This window comes from Bemisia tabaci, chromosome 5 (genome assembly GCF_918797505.1).
Source record: "Bemisia tabaci chromosome 5, PGI_BMITA_v3".
Taxonomy (NCBI): Eukaryota; Metazoa; Arthropoda; class Insecta; order Hemiptera; family Aleyrodidae; genus Bemisia; species Bemisia tabaci.
Window position 1 is genome coordinate 40327550 of NC_092797.1, and position 21308 is coordinate 40348857.

Here is a 21308-nt window from a genome sequence, read left to right on the forward strand (position 1 = left end):
GTGCCATTATTTGCACATGAATTGATTTCGTCACAGAACCTTGTTGCCGGAGCGTGCCTTCATTTGCACATGAATAGATGTGTGGACATGAAGCGATGATGGGGATCGATCAATTCTTCAAAAACGCATTTGACTGGGACGTCATCCCTTCGGGTGGCGGAAAAAGACAATCCATGGATCTCCTTCCGCGATTTGACTCGTTTAAGTAACAAAAGTTCATCTTTACCTCTTAAGAAGATTATCGGTGGCGTAGGGGTCTAAAAACTGCTCAACGATAGTATAGTTCGAGTTCCGAATCGCAATGAGCCCACTCGTGTTTTTTACTTAGGTATACTTTCATCGCACATGAAATTTCTCTGATGGTTTTGTTTTATTCTCTCTGATTGCATATTAGTAATTATAGCCTCATTTCATTTCATTTCCTTTCCCTTTTTCCTTTTCCAAGTTTCTGTATAGTCCATCTTTGGTCGCCTTTACAATTAGGTATTTAAAAAGCTTCCCCCAGTATACAATATGATCTTCAAACGGAATCAATTGGTTAAAATGACATTTCCGGCAAATCATGGGTTTTTCGCCCCATGAAAGACAGCCTCTCTCCCTCCCGGACTCTATTGTTGCCAACTAAAGTTGCATTTTTAAGCACTTTTTCCCCCAATTCAAAATCCATTAAAATATTCGCATTTATCGCACAGTCTAGCAACCTCTCGAGTGAAATAGAAAAAGGTAGAATCGCTGAAAGTCTGAATCCCGTCGAAGGTTTATATTTAATGACCAGGGTCTGAAGTATTTCTTGTTTCTTGTGACCCTCATTTTCCAACTACAGTTTTCAAAAGCATGATTTTTTGGATCTCTTGACTCTGCATGTTTCTTCCAGAGATAATGGTGCTTGGGTGCCTCGAATAGCTTTTCTTTGATTGGCGATTTTACATTGTTCATCTCACAATTCGTCCGATACTTTTATTATTACGTTCATTTCAGAATTTTCCTTTGTAAATTAATCGATTTTTGTACCTGAACAATAGCGTCAAAATTCACCTTAGAGAGTTTGATTTTTTAAAAAGTGCGCCGTTCCGAGAGAAGGGAGGAGGGGGGGGTGTTTTCCGCATACCCCTGGACAAAAGATCACAGTGCGCCCCCATTCGCCGCTAAGGGTGTGCGCCCTCAAGGTGCGTCAGTTCGACCCTGCGTGTGATTGGGGGGTTTTCAGTCATCGTGTGCGTCATTTTAACACGATTCGTCTATTCATAGCTTCGCTCGAAAATATCTCGGAATTAGTGAATTTTTCGATCGTTGGTATTATCTGCTTAAAATATAATTTTCCGGAAAACCAAATATACTATTGGGCGAGGGCACGACACCTCGGGTAGTTTTCGTGTTCACCTGGTGACGTCAGTGGATACAAATACTAAACTTGCCATCACCCTCTCTTTTTTTCTTTCTCTTGTATATGCGCATTATGTGCGATGCCATTCCACCTCGTAAGAAATGCCTTCAAAACAAATGGATACCAATAACTATGCTCGAAAGATGTGATAAAGAAAACAAACAAAAATAGTTCCACGCATTGTCGTCATCCGCGACATTTGGCGCCGGCACCCGCCAATTTCAGATGATTTCATCACAGGCGAATAATCAAAAGGAGACGATATCGGTTTTCATTTTTGTTCTCTCAATTAATTTTAAATTTATATTGAAATGCAAATTTGGGGCATGATACGTGTGGTAAGGTTCTAAGTAAGCTAAAATGCCATACACAGAAGAGCTACATTTGTGTGAGTATGATGCCCGTGATACCTGGCATCTGGCAAGGTGGTTTGTTTTTGTTTAGAAATCACGTGTCACGTGAGACGTGAGTGTCCAGTGTGTCTGCGGTCTGCCTCGAACAATTTTATCACACTCTGTCGATTTGTCGATGCTGTGTAAGCAAATATTTACAGGAGCTGTTACTGTTGTGTCATTTAGTTTCTGTTCCTCAAATTATCAATTTGTGTTCAAGTACAGTGTCTGAATTAAGTTCTTCTGTGGAGTTTTTCTCACATACAACAACATTTGAGTACGATACCTTTAGAATGGCAGGTAATGATAGTGAAACCCTAAGATTTATCAAAGAAATGATGGAAGATAGTGCTGCTATTCGTCCACAAATCCATACTTATTTAGAGAACGGGGGCAATCCTAGATACGTAGGTACGCTGGCAATGGATTTGTGGCATGAAAGAAAGTTTGGACCAAACCCATACATTCCTCCAAGGGTTCGTACATTACTGCAGCCATCAAAGGCCCAAAGCTCTGTTCCAAGAACCAAAAAACCAGAATCAGCAGTGAACTCTGCAACTTTGCCTTCTCAACCTGGAACCTCTGCAAGTCAATTCCGGACTCTTGCCAATCAGGGCAGAGCCTCAGCTGGTCTGCCGAAGGTGTCTGCTGTTTCAAAGCAAAATTCAGCTAGTCAGGGCCAAGCTACAGTTGGTAAGCGTTTCCAGATTTCTGCTAGTCAAACTACGTCAACTGCTGAAAATCGAACTTCTGCTGATCAGTGCCAAACATCTGCCTCTCCAAGCTTTGGAAAAAAGAAGGGTAAAGGGGCTGCAAGCTCAAAACCCCTTTCTTCTCAGGGCTCAACTTCTGCTCATCAAACTTTTGCCACTCAGAATCGTACCTCCGCTGCTGTTCCTCCAAATTTTGGAAATAAGGAGCAAAGAAAAGCTGCGGGCTCCAAAACTTTTCCCACTCAGCACCCACGTCCTGCCGGTCAAACTTTTACCACTCATCATAGAACTTATTCTGGTCAAGCCGAAGCTGAATATGATGAAATGTATAATGGTAAAAGTATGCAAGAAATGTTGGAAGATGCAGAAGCCGAAGCTGAATATGATGAAATGTATAATGGTAAAAGTATGCAAGAAATGTTGGAAGATGCAGAAGCCGAAGCTGAATATGATGAAATGTATAATGGTAAAAGTATGCAAGAAATGTTGGAAGATGCAGAAGCCGAAGCTGAATATGATGAAATGTATAATGGTAAAAGTATGCAAGAAATGTTGGAAGATGCAGAAGCCGAAGCTGAATATGATGAAATGTATAATGGTAAAAGTATGCAAGAAATGTTGGAAGATGCAGAAGCCGAAGCTGAATATGATGAAATGTATAATGGTAGAAGTTTTCAAGAAATGTTGGAGGATGCAGATGCTGAGTTACAAGAAATGAGCCTGTACGATGATTATGATTAGCTTGTAAGTTAAATGCTTCCTTGATGTTCTCTCATAATTTTCTAGATCATGCTTGAAATGGCTCACATGTGAACTCCCATCTCCTTTTTATACACAAAAACGTAAGGCACCAGTGTCTTATTTTCACTTACCTATCCGGAGGTAATAAAAGCCCGTACACCCGACTTATTTATGGCTTTATTAAAATATTTTATTCTCCTTTTTAACTCCTTCATGGAGGAACTTAACTTTCTGCTGCTTGCTTTGATCAAACTGTTCATAATCAAAGCATGTCCCTTTAATTTTTTACTCAATTTCAGCATGTAAGAGATAGTTTACCAGAATTTAATGTCTTTTGGAGTTATCAATTTTCAAGTTATTCAACAGGTTCTTTTTAGCAACCCAACAATGCTTAACTTCCCAGAGTTCAAACAAGTGCAGTGACATAAGTACTGAAGTGAGGAAACTAAAATTGTAATTTTCATATTATTTTGGCATTCAAAAACTGATGTGAACATAGTGCATATATTTATTTTATATTTATCCTAAGTTTTATGCTTTTTTTTACAGATTTGCCTGAGTTACCTCTCCAGTTTTACTTTACCATTAAAGTAGTTCATTTGAAAACAACAGCACCGCTCTCCACAATTAATGTAGGTATTATTATCAAGTGAACAAGGACATCTTATCTGGACATAGGTACCTACTTAATTATCAAACAAGGCAATCTTTTTATCACTATTTTTTCAACTATTCTGTTAATATTGACTCTCAATCATTTTCTGAACACAGCTTTTTAACTGTTCTTTTTTATCAGTTTTTTTTGTGTCAACACCTTTCTTCCTCCAATTATGGTGTGATTTCATGACACAAAATATTCTGTAAAAATTCCAGTTAGGTAAGTATTCGCATAATGTTTTTTGACTTTCAGCATTTAAGTAACATCATTATATGTGCCTAAAATTTCTCAAGAAGAATCATCACTGCCCCAAAAGAAATCATCAAGACATGCAATCTGAAATCAGCCCTCTTGAATTAGCATTCAGAAGAGTGATACATGGAGGGTAGAAAAAAATCCTTGCAGCTGAATAAATTGCTGGATTGCATGTAGGTACCCTGGCACACTTGTCTTGTTTTATCAAGTGAACCTATTCTTTTAATATTCTTGTAATAAAGACTCTACTCGAGCCTATGTATCCAAGGGGTGTAATCAAGTGAACCTATTCTTTTAATATTCTTGTAATAAAGACTCTACTCGAGCCTATGTATCCAAGGGGTGTAAACAACCTCATGTCAAAAAGTAGTTAGGTTTTACTTTATATGCTGTGTCATTTTACTTACTTCATGTAGGTAACATTAAATGCATACTTGGTGCACAACTAGACTCATTTGTAGGGATGGCTCAATTTGCAATAGTGTAGTTCGAACTTCTTATCTAGTACTTTGGGTTCCCATAGACTTTCGAGCAAGGAGTATAATATAGTTTCAAAAACCAAAATTTACAGCCTCATTTATTCTATTTTTGGTTTGCTTTTTTCTAAAGAAAAAAAAAAGGTCACTGAAGTATTTTAAGCATTTTACTATTCTTTTCAATAAAAAAGAATAAAATGTGTTGTCTTCTCAATATTTTACGGACCTTCATATATTAAGTCTGTGTTTATTATTTGCATTCCTCTGAAATGAGTCTCTTCTTTAAATTCTAAGTATCTCAGTTGTTTTTTGTCAAAGTATTTCTGCTCAAAAAGAGTAGGTATTAACAGTAAAGTATTTACCTATAATTTTTGCTTTATTATAGTGCTTGGATCAATTACTAAACTTAATTCAAGCTATACTTTTTTCATTATTTGCCTTTAAAAAAAACTATCTTTTCTCCATTATTGATTGTAGACTGTTTGAATTACCATCATTTCTGTCGGCATGTAGAATTAAAACCAATAATATCTTGAGTTTTTTTTAACACTGTCGAAAACAGATCAAGCAGTACTAAGTATGCCATTTACTGTCAGTCAACTTTATCCCTGAGTCTTTCTGAAAATGGATGAAAATTCAAAAATTGCAAATATTCAATAGATTCATCAATTAGCTGACAATTTTGCGAATCAAAATTTATGTAACAAACAGCAAAAAACAAAGCAATTTAAAATCCTGCCATGTTGCACCCTGTTAAAGGAAAAATTCCTCTTTAAATTCTCTTTTACTGCATCATCATCATCTTTTCAATTGTAATCAAATGTTCTTTAGCTTACTGCGTGACTCATCTAACCAATATAGTGTATCTTCGTTTTTTATTAATTACTCTTACGTAACATTACCTCCTTCTTGTTTCTCTTGAATGTGTCAATAAAATTGTTTTACATTTTTTTACGTGCATTATCCCTCATAAAAATTGTTCAATTCAAGTTTTATTTTTGATCAAATTGTGTTTTTCATGTATTATGGGACCAAATTTACATATTCTACTTTAAATCCAATTTTTTCTTATTTTTGTTAGTTTTAAGATCTCTACCTCTGTACATTTTTTTTTTTTTTTTTTTAAATAATTGATTGGATTACATAAATAGTTTTTGAAAGTGAGCAATAGGTAAAAGATTTAGGTAAAAGATTTTTTCTAGTTTAGCAACTGATTTTTAGGTTCAAATCAGTTTCTCAATGAGAACTTCATTAGGGCGTGGACAAATCTCTCAATTAGGTATAGAGAGTTAGAAAGCCTTGGAAAAAATTGATTTTTTTTTTTTGCCCTTTTTTAAGTGTTGAAGTATATTTGCTATAGTGCAGTTTGAATACAAATTGACCATTATTTTTTCGGTACCGAAAAATTACTTTTTTGTGTAAGATGATAATTCTTGCCGCGCAATATAATTCCGAATGTTTACTGGTTTTAATACTTAGCATAAACAGTTTTTACACCTACAGCTCAATTTAAATCAAAGATTAGTCACAGTAGAGTATCAGTTCAGTCCTTATTCTTCAAATGATTTAAGTACCTACCTAGTTTTGAAGTGATTTACGCTGTCAGTAGTAATCACCATATCCTCTTTTCCATCTTTTTTGGTTTTTTTGTTCTTACCTGTAATGTATAAGTTAAAAGCTGAAATAAAATATTCCTCCTAGAATTAACTGAATCTATGGTACGTGTCAAAACAAAATCAGATAGGTAGTAATGTAAAATTGATTACATCTTGCTACAACTAAATCTTTCCGTGAATTTTGCTGTGTGTCATTAAATAAGAAGTTTTGACCAAAAGACTTGTCAAAGGGCGCTGTAAAAGCAACATGCAAGATTGAATGAAACCAGAAAAATTCAGATTTCAATGGCAGTATGTCAGAATCCCCGCTCTGACTGCACCTTTTTTTTTTTTTTTTTTTTTTTTTTTTTTGGAAAATTAATAATTTCTTATGAAATTCTCAGAGATGATATTTAATATTTGTAGGTAGGCACTCAAAAAATATTCATGCAAAACGTGCGTTTGTTTCGGTTTTTTTTCCTGCACAAAAAATTTTCTCGCTCACAAGCTGAGGTATCTATGAAGTTTTCTCAATTCTCCCAAAGACTCAGTTTCCCTGTCGACACGGTAAGAAACGCCTTCAAAAAGTACGGATACCAATTACTATGCCTGAGTGCTGAGTAGTAAGCACAAAAACAAAAAATAGTTCACTCAGCAGTCGTCATCCGCCACATCTGGCGCCGGAAAGAGCCCGCCAATTTCAGATTTTATTTCAAGGGAACAATCAAAATTATATCAGATCGATTCTCATCTATTCTTTCAATAAATTTTAAATTCAGTCTGAAACGTAGATCTGTGGCCATGACACTACCGTTTAGATTATTAGCAAGCAAAAATGCAATATCAAAGAACTACTTTTCTGTGGTACGTACGTTTGATGGCCGATGGGAGGAGGGGGGTGTATCCGCCATGACAGACGTTCGTTGCGCGCCTGTTATTTGTAAACAGGGTGATCTGTTATCAATCTGCTATGGAGCCGAAATTGAAAATGCTTTTAGTTTATATTCTTTAGTTCTTCCCCAGTGTGTTAGTGCATTTACTTTCGCTAGTTCCTGATTTAGACGTCTACAATGGCTCCTTCTCTCCATTTGATAGAGTTGGACAACTTCAAGTCCTACAGAGGCAAGCTCACTGTGGGACCTCTGAAGAATTTTACCGCCGTCATTGGTCCCAATGGATCCGGTAAGAGTCCCTTTATTTTATTTTATCCTTTTTCAAGATCTTTTCTGCCTAAGTAGTTTGCCTAACTTTACTCATTGCTACTTACCAGTTAGGGGTCCCGACTTCCGGGCTCGGTAGAAGGGAAAGCGACATCAGGGTCCGATGCTCTGGAAGAGAGTATCGAAGCTACTGTATTAGTGCGATTTTTTAAGTACAACAGAAGTTAAATCAGAACCATCACTCATTTAATCCCATCAGGAAAACGTTCCTACCTCCATGTTTGATAGAACGGTGAACAGAAAGCAACGATGGCTTCTGACACTCCGAGAGAGAGTAGCCATGCTATGTATGCTTCAGAACCATTATGATTATTCACTCTCCATTTTGAGCACAACAGAAGTAATATTAGACCCTTATCGGAAGGTTCTGTCATAGTATTGGGGCATTTAATCGATAGGCGATCCAAGTCCTAATCTACGCCTAGTCGTGTTCATGACTAACCTATCATTTGACAAACTATTTTTAAAATTTTACTGCAGACACACCAATTGCTTAGAAAAAGACATTCTTTCTTTGCAGAAGCAAGATTGCTGTTCTCTTAAGTCAAACATTTCTTGGGTGGTAGAATAGTTGCCTAACCAAGTATTGATGATCAGATTCTGATAGGTCGTAGGTCTAGCAATTGTGTTCTATTGATTAAGTAAACACATTACGACGGTGTAAGTCAGCAATCACATAACTCGGTTTAGGATGTCGCAGACTTCCTGTCATACTTTATTTCTTAAACAGAAAACTACTCAACGGCAATTCTTTGAAACTGCCGTCATTTTTCTACGCTGTGCGAAGAAAATTGTTCAGAAACTTCAAAGAATGATGTCAATTTGTTCTCCTTTAAATAAATAATCTAGAGGGGGAGATTTTCAGACACTGCAAACGAGTTATGTGATTGCGGACACACGCCGTCGATTAGTAGTACGATACATCTTTATTCAATGCCATAATTTGACTTGGATTGTAGTAAGGGTACTTTCTATTGTCAGGATGGTTGCTTTGTTAGCTTTTCAAAAGTTGCAATTCACTTCATCAGCAGCATTAACATATTGCGTGATCTTAACATTAATAACTTTATAAATGAATTTTGCCAAATCTTCACAAGCTTTTTGGGCCCCTAAATATTGTGAAATTGGAGCAATTAATAACCCCTGATTTAATGGTTGTGATTTTGCTATTTTGAATGAAGTGCCCAATTTAATTGTTTTATGATTTACAATTCTAAGCTCAAAAATATGAGAATATTGTTGAACAGATTTTTTTAAAAAAAAATTAATCCCTGTCATTAAGTGCTTTCTTTAAGTTCTGCTTTGTGTTCTGTTTTAGGTAAATCAAATTTTATGGATGCCGTCAGTTTTGTTATGGGAGAGAAAACCTCAGCATTGCGTGTGAAACGATTAAGTGATCTCATCCATGGTGCTTCTGTTGAGCAGCCAATCGCACGAAGGTTAGAAATTTTAACTGGTCCTATTATTTAAGATGTGTTCGTGATAGACATCGGAGATTATTTCGGTGAATTACCTGCAGAGTCACCCATTGTCCAACTGAGGTCTAAGTATGTCACGTGACTTTGTTTACCTCCTCAACGCTCCATTCACCAGCCGCAAAAGATGCTGAGCTGTTGCGGTGAGCGTTTAACCGCTACAACACTTCACCGGGTAAAAAGTGTTGTACAACGGAGGTTCAAGAACGATCGTCAAACTCGCAACACCCTCACCGGGTAATTTCTGTGGAGGCCCGTTGTCTATCATGAATGCACCTTTAGTTGTATATAACTACCATCCTTTCGAAAAGAGACCCTTGCACGGGCAAACTCAAGATTGAGGTAGAGGCATCTTAAAGTACAGAAACATCATTCTTGCCGTATTACAGAAACCATTGTGCAAAGATTCTAGTGTCAATGAATATGATGTCGAGTCTCTTTTCTATGTTACTTAGTGCTTAGTTAATAATGCATGGAAGACGAGTACTCATCACTAAGTAATGACTTCCTTGATGAGAGAAAATTTGCTCGGTTTTCATCAAATTTTAATTGCTAATTTTTTCTGTTATTTTTTGCTTTCAGTGCCAGTGTCACAGCTGTTTTTAAGTTAGACGATGGAAGAGAGAAAAGATTCACTCGCTCTGTTCAAGGGTCATCATCAGATTGCAAGATTGACAGAGAGGTAAGCCTCAGGCTTACTGTTACTTTCTTTCGTTTTACTTTATTTTATTATTTTTTTTCTCTCGTACAGCGATCAGAGAATATGTGCGCATTTGTCTTTTTATTCCTCTAGCAGCTCCCACATCGATAGCATTTTTTAATGCAATTTCACCACTAGATGCTACTAATAGCTGTAGGTTGTTTCAAATTCCTCAGATAATAGGCAAGACCGAAGACCGGCAGAAATCCTCCATCGATAGGAACTTCCCTCTGATGAAGAGGTTCATATATGATGGCCCCTGACATTGTTACTAAGCATGTTAATCTCAAGTTCCTCTTATTTACATACACCTTAAAGCACTATCCAGGGGTCTTGAGCAACCTAGTAACGACTGCATGTTGTGTTTGACAGGATGTTAACCAATCTCAAACTTTGATTTCAAAAGAAGTTGATTTATTTAATGATGAAACGCATTGACTATTAAGTCTGTTTCAGATAGCTTGTCCTTTTTTGCTGTATGTGCAGAGTACCGAATTCTGTACTCCCCATACGCAGAGAAAAAAAGCAAGTTATCTAAAATGGGCTCCAGTAATGTATGTGTGGAATTCCTTTTCATGGTGATTCCAGAGCATTCCTGGCACATTTCTCCACCTTAACTGAGAAAGTTAAAAAATCTTGACCTTAATTTTTATTATTTTTACAGCCTGTGACCACTCAAGAATATTTGGCCGAACTTGAAAAACTCGGAATCAATGTCAAAGCCAAGAACTTTTTGGTTTTTCAAGGAGCAGTTGAATCTATTGCCATGAAAAATCCAAAAGAAAGAACCGCTCTGTTTGAAGAAATCAGTGGGTATGTAATATTCCATTCTTATTTGAGTCTCCATTCTCAAAATGATGTTTTGTACTGGAGCAGAAAAAAAATTGGTTTTTCCATTTTTTTATTTTAGTTATTAAAATCAAGAAATGTATCTGAGAATAGAATGTACTTTGCGTTGATTTTTGTTTAGTCATTTTTATATAGATTATAACCAACTGTGAATGCCTTTCTTTTCCTGTATTAATATACCTTTTTCTTAAAAAAGTCACGGTCAATCAAATTTCAGAATATCTTTTCATCCCCTCTCTGTAATTTTTTGCAATGATTTTTCACTCAATATTTTTGTGTCTTTTTCTAGTTCTGGTGCTCTGAAAGAAGACTATGACAAATTGAAGAAAGAAATGATGAAGGCAGAAGAAGAAACAAATTTATCATATCTGAAGAAGAGAGGTGTTGCTGCAGAGCGGAAGGAAGCCAAGCTCGAGAAAGACGAAGCGGAAAAATACCAGAAGTTAAAGGATGCTTTGGTGAGAAAAATAATTTCTATCTAATTATTTAGTAGAATGTGTTTTCTTTCAATGCACTCAAATACTGAAAGGTTTTAATGCCATTCATATATCTGGCACATCCGCAAATGCCGTCGTCTGCATGGAGAAACTTATGGCTCATACATTGTCTTTAAAATGAGCCAGAAACAAAAGTTCCGTATCGCTAAATGTAGGCCAATTGTACAGTGGAATAATAAACCAGTTGATTTACTTCATTTTATTTCATCATCCGAAAGTAACAGGTGAATTGAGCTTACAGCCATTCCCTCAATTTTTCCTTTTTGTAGAGGCTAGTTCAGAGCTCAGCTTTAAAGAAAAACATCCAAGCCCGTAACAAACTAAATATTTTTTGTTAATGTTCATTAATTTCTTTCTCTATTGAAGCTGATGCAGTCCTTTCAGAGAAACTTTACGCTAAAAGAACATAATTATTTAACAACAAAGCAATCCATGTCTCTTAGAACAGGAGATGAAAAAAACACACTTGTCTTCATCTTGTTTTTACGCTAAGTTAGTGCTTTTTGGGGGGCTGTAAATTGTCCGTGTCACTATGTTAATACCTACTCAATTGATTTTCAGGTGGACAAAGAAATTGAGTATCAGCTGTTCCGTTTGTATCACAATGAGAATGACATTCGCCACTATGAGGCTGAATTAGAGAAGAAGAAACGTGAAGTGGAAAAAGTTGAAAAACGGAAAGAAAAAGCTGAAGAAATTCTTAAAGAAAAGAAAAAAGAACAAGGCAAAGCAAACCGAGAACTAGCTAAAACTGAACAGGAAATTCGTGAAATGGTATGTAACTATGAAAAAAATTTTTATTATCAACATTGGAATAAGCCGTGTTTTCAAAGAAAATCTTTCAAACCTGTCATTGAAAATGAAGGATCATTCATTTATCTTCGTAATATATGTTTGAAATATGTCAAGGTTTTCTCTTAAAATGTATTCTTTTTTTAAAATTTCGAAAGAAGTTTCTTTGTAGTTAACTTTTTCAATTTCTCAGCACTTTTAGCGACTAACCATGCAAAATTAACTGTTCTTAAAAGAGTACCTGCAGTAGTAGCAGTATATTCAATCAGATTTGGATAGTTGGCGAACGTGCAGATTTCATTCAAGACATTGTCAATTTAAGAAGGCTCTATATGTAATGATCCATATTCTTAATTTTTCTCAGTAATATATTGTGTTCTAATAATCACCTAACTCCTCTACATTTATGCAAATCGTTTCTCATCAATAACTTATCATCCTACAGGAAGTGCAAATAAACAAGAAACGTCCAGCATTCATTAAATCAAAGGAGCGTGTGTCTCATATTCAGAAGAAACTGAACAGTGCTAACAAATCCTTAGAAGAGTCCAGATTAGCCCATCAAGCTCATGAGAAAGATATTGCTGAACTGGAGCGTGAATTACATGAAGTTGAAGCTCAGAAACAAGAATACGAACGACAAATAGAGGGTGAATCCATGTCTCAAGGGAGAGATGTCCACTTGGAAGATGCTCAGGTAATATTTTTTTCATCTGTCATAAAGATATCTGTCGACAAACCTCATTTTAAGAGACTCAAAGAACAGCTTTGCAATTTTGGCAATATGCTTCCAAATTGCCAAATTGTAACTCTTAGACAGAATCTAAGAATTTGATTTTGGCATTTAATTTCATGAATCTTTGTTTTGCATTCCATGTCTTGAAAAGTAGTATGTTAACATATGTGAATCAATGAAATTCTTTTGTCATGGAGACTATATCACGAAAATATATTTATTTTTCAAAAACATGCCCTTTCAAATGACCAACTCTGTTATTGGTTTATGTGATACTATTTTAAGGCATTTATTTAAAAGTTGTATTTCTTTATCTCACAGGTTGCGGAATACAATCGCTTAAAAGTAGAAGCTCAAAAGCAGTCTGCTCGTATTTTGCAAGAATTAGATTCCATCAATCGGGAGCAAAAAGCAGAACAAGACAAACTGGACAATGAATTGAGAGCGAAATCAGATTTGGCCAACAAAATAAAACAAAAAGGTCATGAGAAAGATGAGGCTCAGAAGAGAATTGACAAACTTACAGAACACATCAGATCAAGTGAACAGGCTTTAAATGAGCAAAAGAGATTGGAGCAAGATCTAAAATCTGACGTTGGCTCATCCAAAAACAAAGTGCAAACATTACAAAAAGAATTAGAAAATGTGATAGAGCAACTAGGTGATGCAAGAGTGGACAAACAGGAGGATTCTCGACGAAAGAAACGACAAGAGCTTGTAGAAAATTTGAAAAGAAGCTATGATGGAGTGTATGATAGATTGATCAATATGACTCAGCCCATCCACAAAAGGTATAATGTTGCTGTGACGAAAGTTTTGGGCAAATACATGGAGGCTATTGTTGTCGATTCTGAAGTTACTGCTCGTAAATGCATTCAATACCTAAAGGAGCACATGTTGGAGCCAGAAACATTTCTGCCCATCGATTATCTTCAAACAAAACCTCTCAAAGAAAGGCTGAGGAACATCAAGGATCCTAAACATGTCAGACTTCTCTTCGATGTTCTTAGCTTTGAGCCCCCGGACATTCAGCGGGTTGTTTTGTTTGCGACAAATAATGCTCTAGTTTGTGAAACCCCTGAAGATGCAATGAGAGTCGCTTATGAATTAGACAAAACACACCGGCATGACGTAAGTTAAATTTTCTTTCTCTTTTAAGCTCAATTAATTCTAATTTAAATTTTCCAACCCACAAGGATATAATTAAAATTAGCATTATTTAAGCTATTCCAAGGACTGAAAGACAAAATAGTGCCATGAGTACATGTCAACCTACAAAAATTCAGAAATATTTGTAAGCTACTAAAATAATTGATCAGTAATTTCTTGTTGCAAATTGAGTGACCCAAGCTCTGATCAGTAACTGCTTTTTGGAACATGCTAGGGCGAACAGCGTCACTAAAGATAAGAAAAGAAAAGAGGAGCCAATATGCTGTGTTCATGATTATTTTACTTACATAATTTTTTAGCGCAAAATCATTATTTTAAATTATTATTTTAGCTCAACTAGCTAAAAAATTATGTAAGTAAAATAATCATGAACACAGCATATTGGCTCCTCTTTTCTTTTGTTAACAACTGCTTAACTTTCTGGTTTTTTTCCCTTCATTGCAGCAGATTTTAATCCCTTGCTGCCATTGCCTCCTTTAATCATCAAATATTCATTGAAAAGTTCCTTGAGTGTCGCCTTTGCAAACCAAAGAGCGAATGATATGAAGTTCGATTGTTGCAATCATCAGAATTTCAGAAGTCTTGAAAATTGAGTAATGAAATGTTCCACTTCTTTTTCTAATTCTGTTTCTTTAAAATTCACCGCAATCACCCTTAGCTTCCGTATGATTTCTGTAATAGTATCAAAATCATGATATCTTCATGCACTTGAATTCTTAATTTTTTCAAAACCTTTTTTTTTTTCATTTTAATCCATGCAACCAAGAAAGAAAAGTTCTCTAATATTATTAATTACTTAGCCGTGTATTTTTCTCCTTTTATTTTTACAGTGTGTAGCTCTGGATGGTACTTTTTATCAGAAATCTGGTATTATGTCTGGAGGTAGTTTAGATCTTGCCCGTAAGGCCAAGAGATGGGACGAAAAACAGCTTTCCAATTTAAAGCAGTCAAAAGAAAAAATATCCGATGAGTTGCGTGAAGCAATGAAAAAATCAAGGAAAGAGTCTGAACTGAACACGGTTGAATCCCAAATTAAAGGTCTCGAAGTCCGATTGAAGTATTCAATAACTGACAAAGAAAAAACGGTAATGCATTTGTTATCTTACCTTTTTTTGGTGTTCATTTTACTTAACAATACTAGTGATTTTCTCCTCCCCAGGCAGCCAAGAAAATCCTAAAATTTCTAAATAAAACATCATTGTTGATTTGACGGCTGAATAGTTCATGTGAAAAGTCGTTCCTGTGTCAATAAGTGTGATAAAATGTTTACAAATATGAAAGTGTTTCCAGTTAGCAAAGTTGAGGAGTATATTCATCATAATTCATTGGGTTTTCTAATTTTCCCAATTGTGCTCTGATATTTTGAGTCTCAAAAGACCTTCTAAATTTTAACGGCACCAACTCTTCACCTTTTATGCCTCCAGAATTGCTCTGCGCCATCCCTTCAAAGTCTTCTAAGTTCACACTTTTACCATATTCAGGTGAAAATTATGTTTACCGAATGTTGTAAGTTTGTTAAATAGTTTCTCCATCTGCCATCAATCTTTACTCAAAATTATGTCTTGTCTTTCTTCTCTTTCAGCTTAGTCAAATTAAGAATTTAGATAACCAACTTACGGATCTTAAAGATAAGCTGGATAGTTTTGGACCAAGTATAACCCAGATAGAGCATTCAATGCGTGAGAGGGATCAGAAAATTCAAGACATGAAGGAAAAAATGAATCGCGTTGAAGATGACATTTTTGCTGATTTCTGTCAGCAAGTTGGGATCGCGAATATTCGGCAGTACGAAGAGAGGGAGCTACGATCCCAGCAGGAACGTGCAAAGAAACGTCTTGAATTTGAAAATCATATCAGCAGAATCAAGAATCAACTTGACTTTGAAAATACCAAGGACTTGAAAAGTAAGTTCTTCGCTGTTATTTTTGCACTAAGCCTGCTGACATATCCAATTGTTTTTATGGAAACTCCTCCTAGTAATAAGCCATTCTTTTTCCTACTTCAAAAAACAATGACCACTCTTCATCTTTAAGTTCAGTGTTTTGATCCTGGACCATGCAACTGCAGATCCAGTGGTTTTGCAGGGTGAAAACAGATTATCACAATATTGCTCTTACAATTCACACATTGGCTTGAAAAGTTTTGATTTTTTCAAATGACAATATTTGACCGGTTCTATGTTAAATTCAACCGTATGAAGTCTTCAATTTTCAATTCTTCATCTCTAAAATAAAACTGTAACAGGTTAACAATTTTCATTATTAGCTGTTCTTCCACGTAGAATTCTGGCATGTATATAATAAGCAGACACTGTTTCTCATAACACTTGTTATTCTTTCCCTAAAAAGTGCCCCTTTCCCATCAGGCCTGTAAGAACTTTTCAATTTACTCCCCGCTTTATTCTTTTTAGCAAATGTCTTGCGATGGGAAAGAGCTGTTCATGATGATGAAAATGATTATGAAAAAGCAAAACAGGCAGAACAGAAGCAAATGGCGGATATTGAAAAAGACATGAAAGAAGTCGAAGCCTTGAAAGCACCAAGCTGACAAAGAAACAGACCGTTGATGCAATGGAAGAGGAAATCGGCAAGGTACACCTCAGATTTTTTTCCTTTTATCATGTCCTGAATTCAAACTATGCTTTATCACAATTTTGCATGAATGAAGCATCTGTCTATTCTGGCCACAATTTGGATGATATATTTTCTCAACAAAAACTCAAAAGCTGAAATCGTGGAATGACATAGTTATATTATTATTGGCAGCTAAAATGGGCTGATGGTACTTTTTTTATACCTATCTCAGTGTGCCGTTACGTATATTAATTGAATTGGGACGTGCGAAAACTGCTCATGTCCATTTTTCCAGTCTTCAGTTATTTTAAGTCCATAGTGCTTTTCGGAGTTAGATGAAATCAGTAAAGTGGCGTTGATACTCATCTTTGGGTCATCTATATCCCGAAACGAGTCCTTTCATCACTTTTATGGTTGTATGAACTCTTTGAAAGCATTATCAACTCAAAAAAACTAAAGACTGGAAAAACGGACATTTGCGGTTTTTGCACGTCCTGATTCAATTGTGATAGAGTAACAAAAAAAAAAAATTTGAAAAATCTGAATGGTAGTATGAGGTACAGTTTAACGAACTCAAGTGCTCTATCATGGAAGTTTGCTAATCAGAAGAACTAAATCGATTTTTCAAGTTTATCTGTATTTAAAAATGCAAAAGGAAGTCGTTCATTTTTTCCTCTTTTAATGTAAGTTCCTTCAGATCCTGAAATATGTAGTCTGCTTCAAATATAAAGTTTTTTACTGATGATGAATGGATGAACAACGTTTCAACTCAATCTGTTCTTTAAATGTTCTTTCCTCTGTCGATCTGGTAATTCTTTCTTTCTTTTCTTTTATTCATCACTGTATTTTGTTTTGTAGGCCCGTCGAGAAGTTGGAGCCATCGCCAAGGATGTACAAGCAGCCACAAAGGGCGTAACACAGATCGAGTCAAAACTTGAAGTGAAAAAGAATGAGAGGCACAATATTCTTATGCACTGTAAGATGGAAGATATTACACTTCCAATGGAAAGAGGTCACATGGACGATATTGCTCAGGACACCGAAGGTCAAGATAGTTCTCAGACGAGTGATAGACTCAGCCAGCTTCAATACGACAAAGAATCAAGGTGAATGAAATGGGAGAAAAGGAATTTACTTTCAAATTACAATGTATTTTTGTGACTTTTTTTTTATTATCTTCCTTCTTTGGGACTTGACGTTTTTTCTCTTCTTTCTTTTTTTCCTGCAAATTTTATCGTGTCTATCTTGAACTATCATAGGAGTCATAGGTCAAAACGCTTCATTATCTTTAGCTATTAAAGGTCTTTTGAACTTTAAACAGAAGATGTGTCTAGTCCCATGACTCGTCAAAAATTGAACCACTTGAAATCAGGACTTTTAAGTTCCACTTCAATGGAAAAAGATGTCATTAATGTAAAATGATATCCTTAATGATAATTAATTTTTTTTTATTCTTTTACTTGGAAAGTATCAGTTAAAAACTAATTTACATCTATAAAGCTTAATAATTATTATTGAAAGAGTTTTTCCTGTAAGTATTTTACCATTTTTAAATAGATAATGCTGTCGTCAAAATAATTGTTCTGGTAGTTTTGACTTCTTTTTCTGCCCCTCCCACTCAAGAAGGGAAATTCATTGAAAAATTTTTCTTGCTTACAGAATCGTCATAGATTATTCTGGCTTACGACTAGATTTAAAAGAACTGGATGATGCGGACGATGTGAAGAAAATGGATAATAAATTATCAAAAATCATCAACGAGCAGGCTCAAATGTTGCAAAAGATTCAGGCACCCAATCTGCGCGCTATGCAAAAATTAGAAGCCGCAAGAGAGAAACTTGTAGAAACAAATGAAGAATTCGAGACCGCTCGCAAACGAGCAAAGAAAGCAAAGCAGAGTTTTGAGCGTGTCAAGAAAGAAAGGCATGATAAATTCATGGCTTGCTTCGAACATGTCTCTAATGAAATTGACAGCATTTACAAGGTAAGTTATTGGCTCCCAACCATCCTAAACAATTTATGTAGCAATTAAATGAAATTAATTGATAAATCAAATAATTAATACATCAACATCAAACTACACATAATTCCCCCGATTATCCTTAGAGTACCCCAAATTCACCGTTTTGGTAGGATAATTGAATGGTTGTCAATCACCAAAGGGGGTGCCATTAGCTTGATGATAATTTGGCCATGAAAAAGCCTAACAAAAGCACCAAGCAATATAATGGACCAGTTCATAACTCTCAACTTACCCTTGTGTTATCCCTTTTATAAATACAAAATGACTTAAGTTTGCCTGCTGAGATGGGAAAAAAAAACTTCCACTTGCTCAAGGTCCGGTGAGAGGTCTGACCAAATTTTTGCTTTTTAAAAGAATTTTGATGAAGAGAGAAATTACAAATTGGTTAAACGTTAAAGAGTATGTACACTCTACCCCCTTCATAGAACATCCCCTCTTTGCTCAAAAAAAAAAAAAAAAAAATAATCGCTTAATGCAATAATAGCAAAAAATACTACAAGCCTCTAATCAAACCAAGCACCAGTAATGTTTTTTGATTGTGAATATCATAAGCCTGTACTCTCAGACTGTTAAAATTTCATCCATAGGAGTTTATAGATCGGATGTTGGTTGAAATCTCAGTAATTAAAACCGAATCTCTTCATTCAATTTCTCAAATTCACAGATAATTAAGTTTTCCGTAATGATAGAAAAATATCATTCAATTCCAATATTGCTGGCTCGGAAGCTCTTTAAAACCAAATGAAGATGATCGAAATCCATTGTCATTAGTATCATTGCATCTACAGGCATTCTCAGTCTTTGTTCAATAGCAAGTTATAACCAATTCTGTTCAATTTTACAGGCTCTAGCTATGAATCAGTCTGCCCAAGCCTTTTTGGGTCCAGAAAACCCAGAAGAGCCTTACTTGGATGGAATCAACTACAATTGTGTAGCCCCTGGTAAACGATTTCAACCCATGTCTAATTTATCTGGAGGAGAAAAAACAGTTGCTGCTCTCGCGTTACTTTTTGCCATCCACAGGTATCCATTTTTTGTCCATCTTTTTCTAATTTTTAATGGGAAGATCACAGAAAAACCAAACATGAAGTTGTAACAATTGTTTCTAGAGCATCTTGAGAACTTTCACCTCTCTGGGAGTATTTCAATGCAGAGTTAGAAAGCAGTCACATGCTTTTTTACATGCCTGTGTTGTGTATTATCCTCAGATTGCGCCTCTTTTTAGAATAGTAACCTATTTTTCCTACCTCTTTCACTTGTCTTTTCAATCCTTTTTTTATTTTTTTATTCTTCGTTCATTTACGTTTTTCTCTCTTTTCTACTAGCAAAAAAGTGGAAATATTTCCAATTAAGATAGAGTTTACATTTTCAAATCATGCATTAATATTATATTCTGATATTGTGATCTTTTGTCCACAGTTTCCAGCCAGCACCATTCTTCGTCCTTGATGAGATAGATGCTGCTCTTGACAATACCAATATCAGTAAGGTGGCCTCATACATTCATCTGAAAACATCATCACTGCAAACAATTGTGATCTCTCTGAAAGAGGAATTCTTCAGCCATGCTGATGCCTTAGTTGGAATTTGTCCTGACGTAAGTATTTTGGTTTTGCTGTTTGATATACTCTATGGGTGATGAAAGATTGATAGCTGTAAGCAATTTCAGCATTATTCAATTACGTTTTTTTTTACCACTCACCATAGTTTAATTTCTTTTCATTTTCTCAATAGGAAAGGGCCGTATTTTGAACAGAGTTAGTGCTTTTTTCACAAATCAAAGCAAAATGAGTAAAACAATACTATCCAATCCTTGGTCAGTCTTTACATTATGAAACTTGAGAAAGTGTATATTCCTTCTGAAAGAAAGTAAGTTCAATAAAAAGTTGAGATGCAGCTGTAGAGCAGCTTGACCAATACTTTCTTTCTCCAAATTTCCAAAAATAGTGCTTAAGTTAATTGAATAGTACCTGTCTTTATTCTGTATTTAGTCTTTAAACAGAACTATTACAGAAGAAATGAGTCTTAAAAAATTTAACCTCTACAAGTACCTGTGTAACTTCTGGAAGTATAGATTTAAAATAATCTGTTTTTATGACAAGTCATATAACACTGGAAGATTCCAGGTGTAAACAGAATGCAGCATTTTTCCTTTAGTATTTTTACCAAGAGCTTTAAGCTATCTAGAAAGCCTAACAAGGAAGTAACAAAATTCAATTTTTTTATTGGATTTTGGATCAGGTTTTTCGACTGTTTCAATAATTGAATGAACTGACAAATTAAGTCATCCACTTGAATCAGATAAACCTCATCTAAGTGCCAATTAATAATTTCCATTACCTTCTTCTTTTCCAGGCGGGTCAATGTCTCATCAGTAAAGTTCTCACATTAGATCTATCCGAGTTTCCAAAGCACTGGGAAAATGGAACATAGTCGCTGAAGCGGCATGAGCACATCTATTTTGTTTTTTCATTTTCTCTTTTTTTTTTCAAATTATTTTTTCTAAGGCAGGTTTCCTGGTTAGTATCACTTTTATTCAGTCAATAGATGTGAAAAAACACAAATTATTCACTTTTTAAGGTTGAGATTTTATGAAAGTTAGAATTCCATTTCCATGTTATAGTTATGTTTTACTGTAGTCAATCCTTCGTCCTCTGTCTGTGGTATTGACCAATGATTCTCTAATCCTTTTTACTATGCTAATACTTGAAACTACAAAGCTTGTCAACAGTAACTTTCTCCTCTCTTTTTCTTTTATCTATTTTCTTTGCATGTACATTTCCTATTCTTCATAAAAAAATATTTTTAGCAGAAGGAGAAAAAAATAATTTCCTTCATTGTATAAAAGTCTTTAATGTTTTAGTATTTTTATTGCTATGAATAAATTTAAAATTTTGTACTTAATGTGCATTTATTGAAATCTTTAACAGAGTGTAATTACCTTCTTCAGTATTTTTAATGTTCATAAAAGTAAATATGAACACATGTATTTAAGTATAAATGAAATTGTAGACTCCCACCACCACCATTATCACGCCTCCTCACAAAAAATCGACAGT

At 35.2% G+C, this 21308-nt stretch overlaps 2 protein-coding genes across 2 annotated transcripts; both read left to right on the top strand.

Annotated features, from left to right (window-relative positions):
- The first annotated feature begins 1822 nt into the window (after positions 1–1822).
- Positions 1823–5573, top strand: LOC109040845 (uncharacterized). The gene is made up of 2 exons (XM_019056928.2): positions 1823–3233; positions 3780–5573. The coding sequence occupies exon 1, from the start codon at positions 2070–2072 to the stop codon at positions 3228–3230; it is 1161 nt and encodes a 386-aa protein (XP_018912473.2). The 5' UTR covers positions 1823–2069; the 3' UTR covers positions 3231–3233; positions 3780–5573.
- A 1560-nt stretch (positions 5574–7133) lies between these two features.
- On the top strand, positions 7134–21148 carry SMC1 (structural maintenance of chromosomes 1). Its single transcript, XM_019056831.2, is given in 17 exon segments — positions 7134–7396; positions 8753–8873; positions 9492–9591; positions 10274–10422; positions 10748–10916; positions 11517–11729; positions 12193–12444; positions 12805–13614; positions 14484–14738; positions 15236–15557; positions 16064–16186; positions 16189–16244; positions 17085–17332; positions 17886–18210; positions 19094–19272; positions 19669–19846; positions 20605–21148. Coding segments are annotated over 17 exon segments (3690 nt in total). The 5' UTR covers positions 7134–7284; the 3' UTR covers positions 20683–21148.
- Positions 21149–21308: the final 160 nt, after the last annotated feature.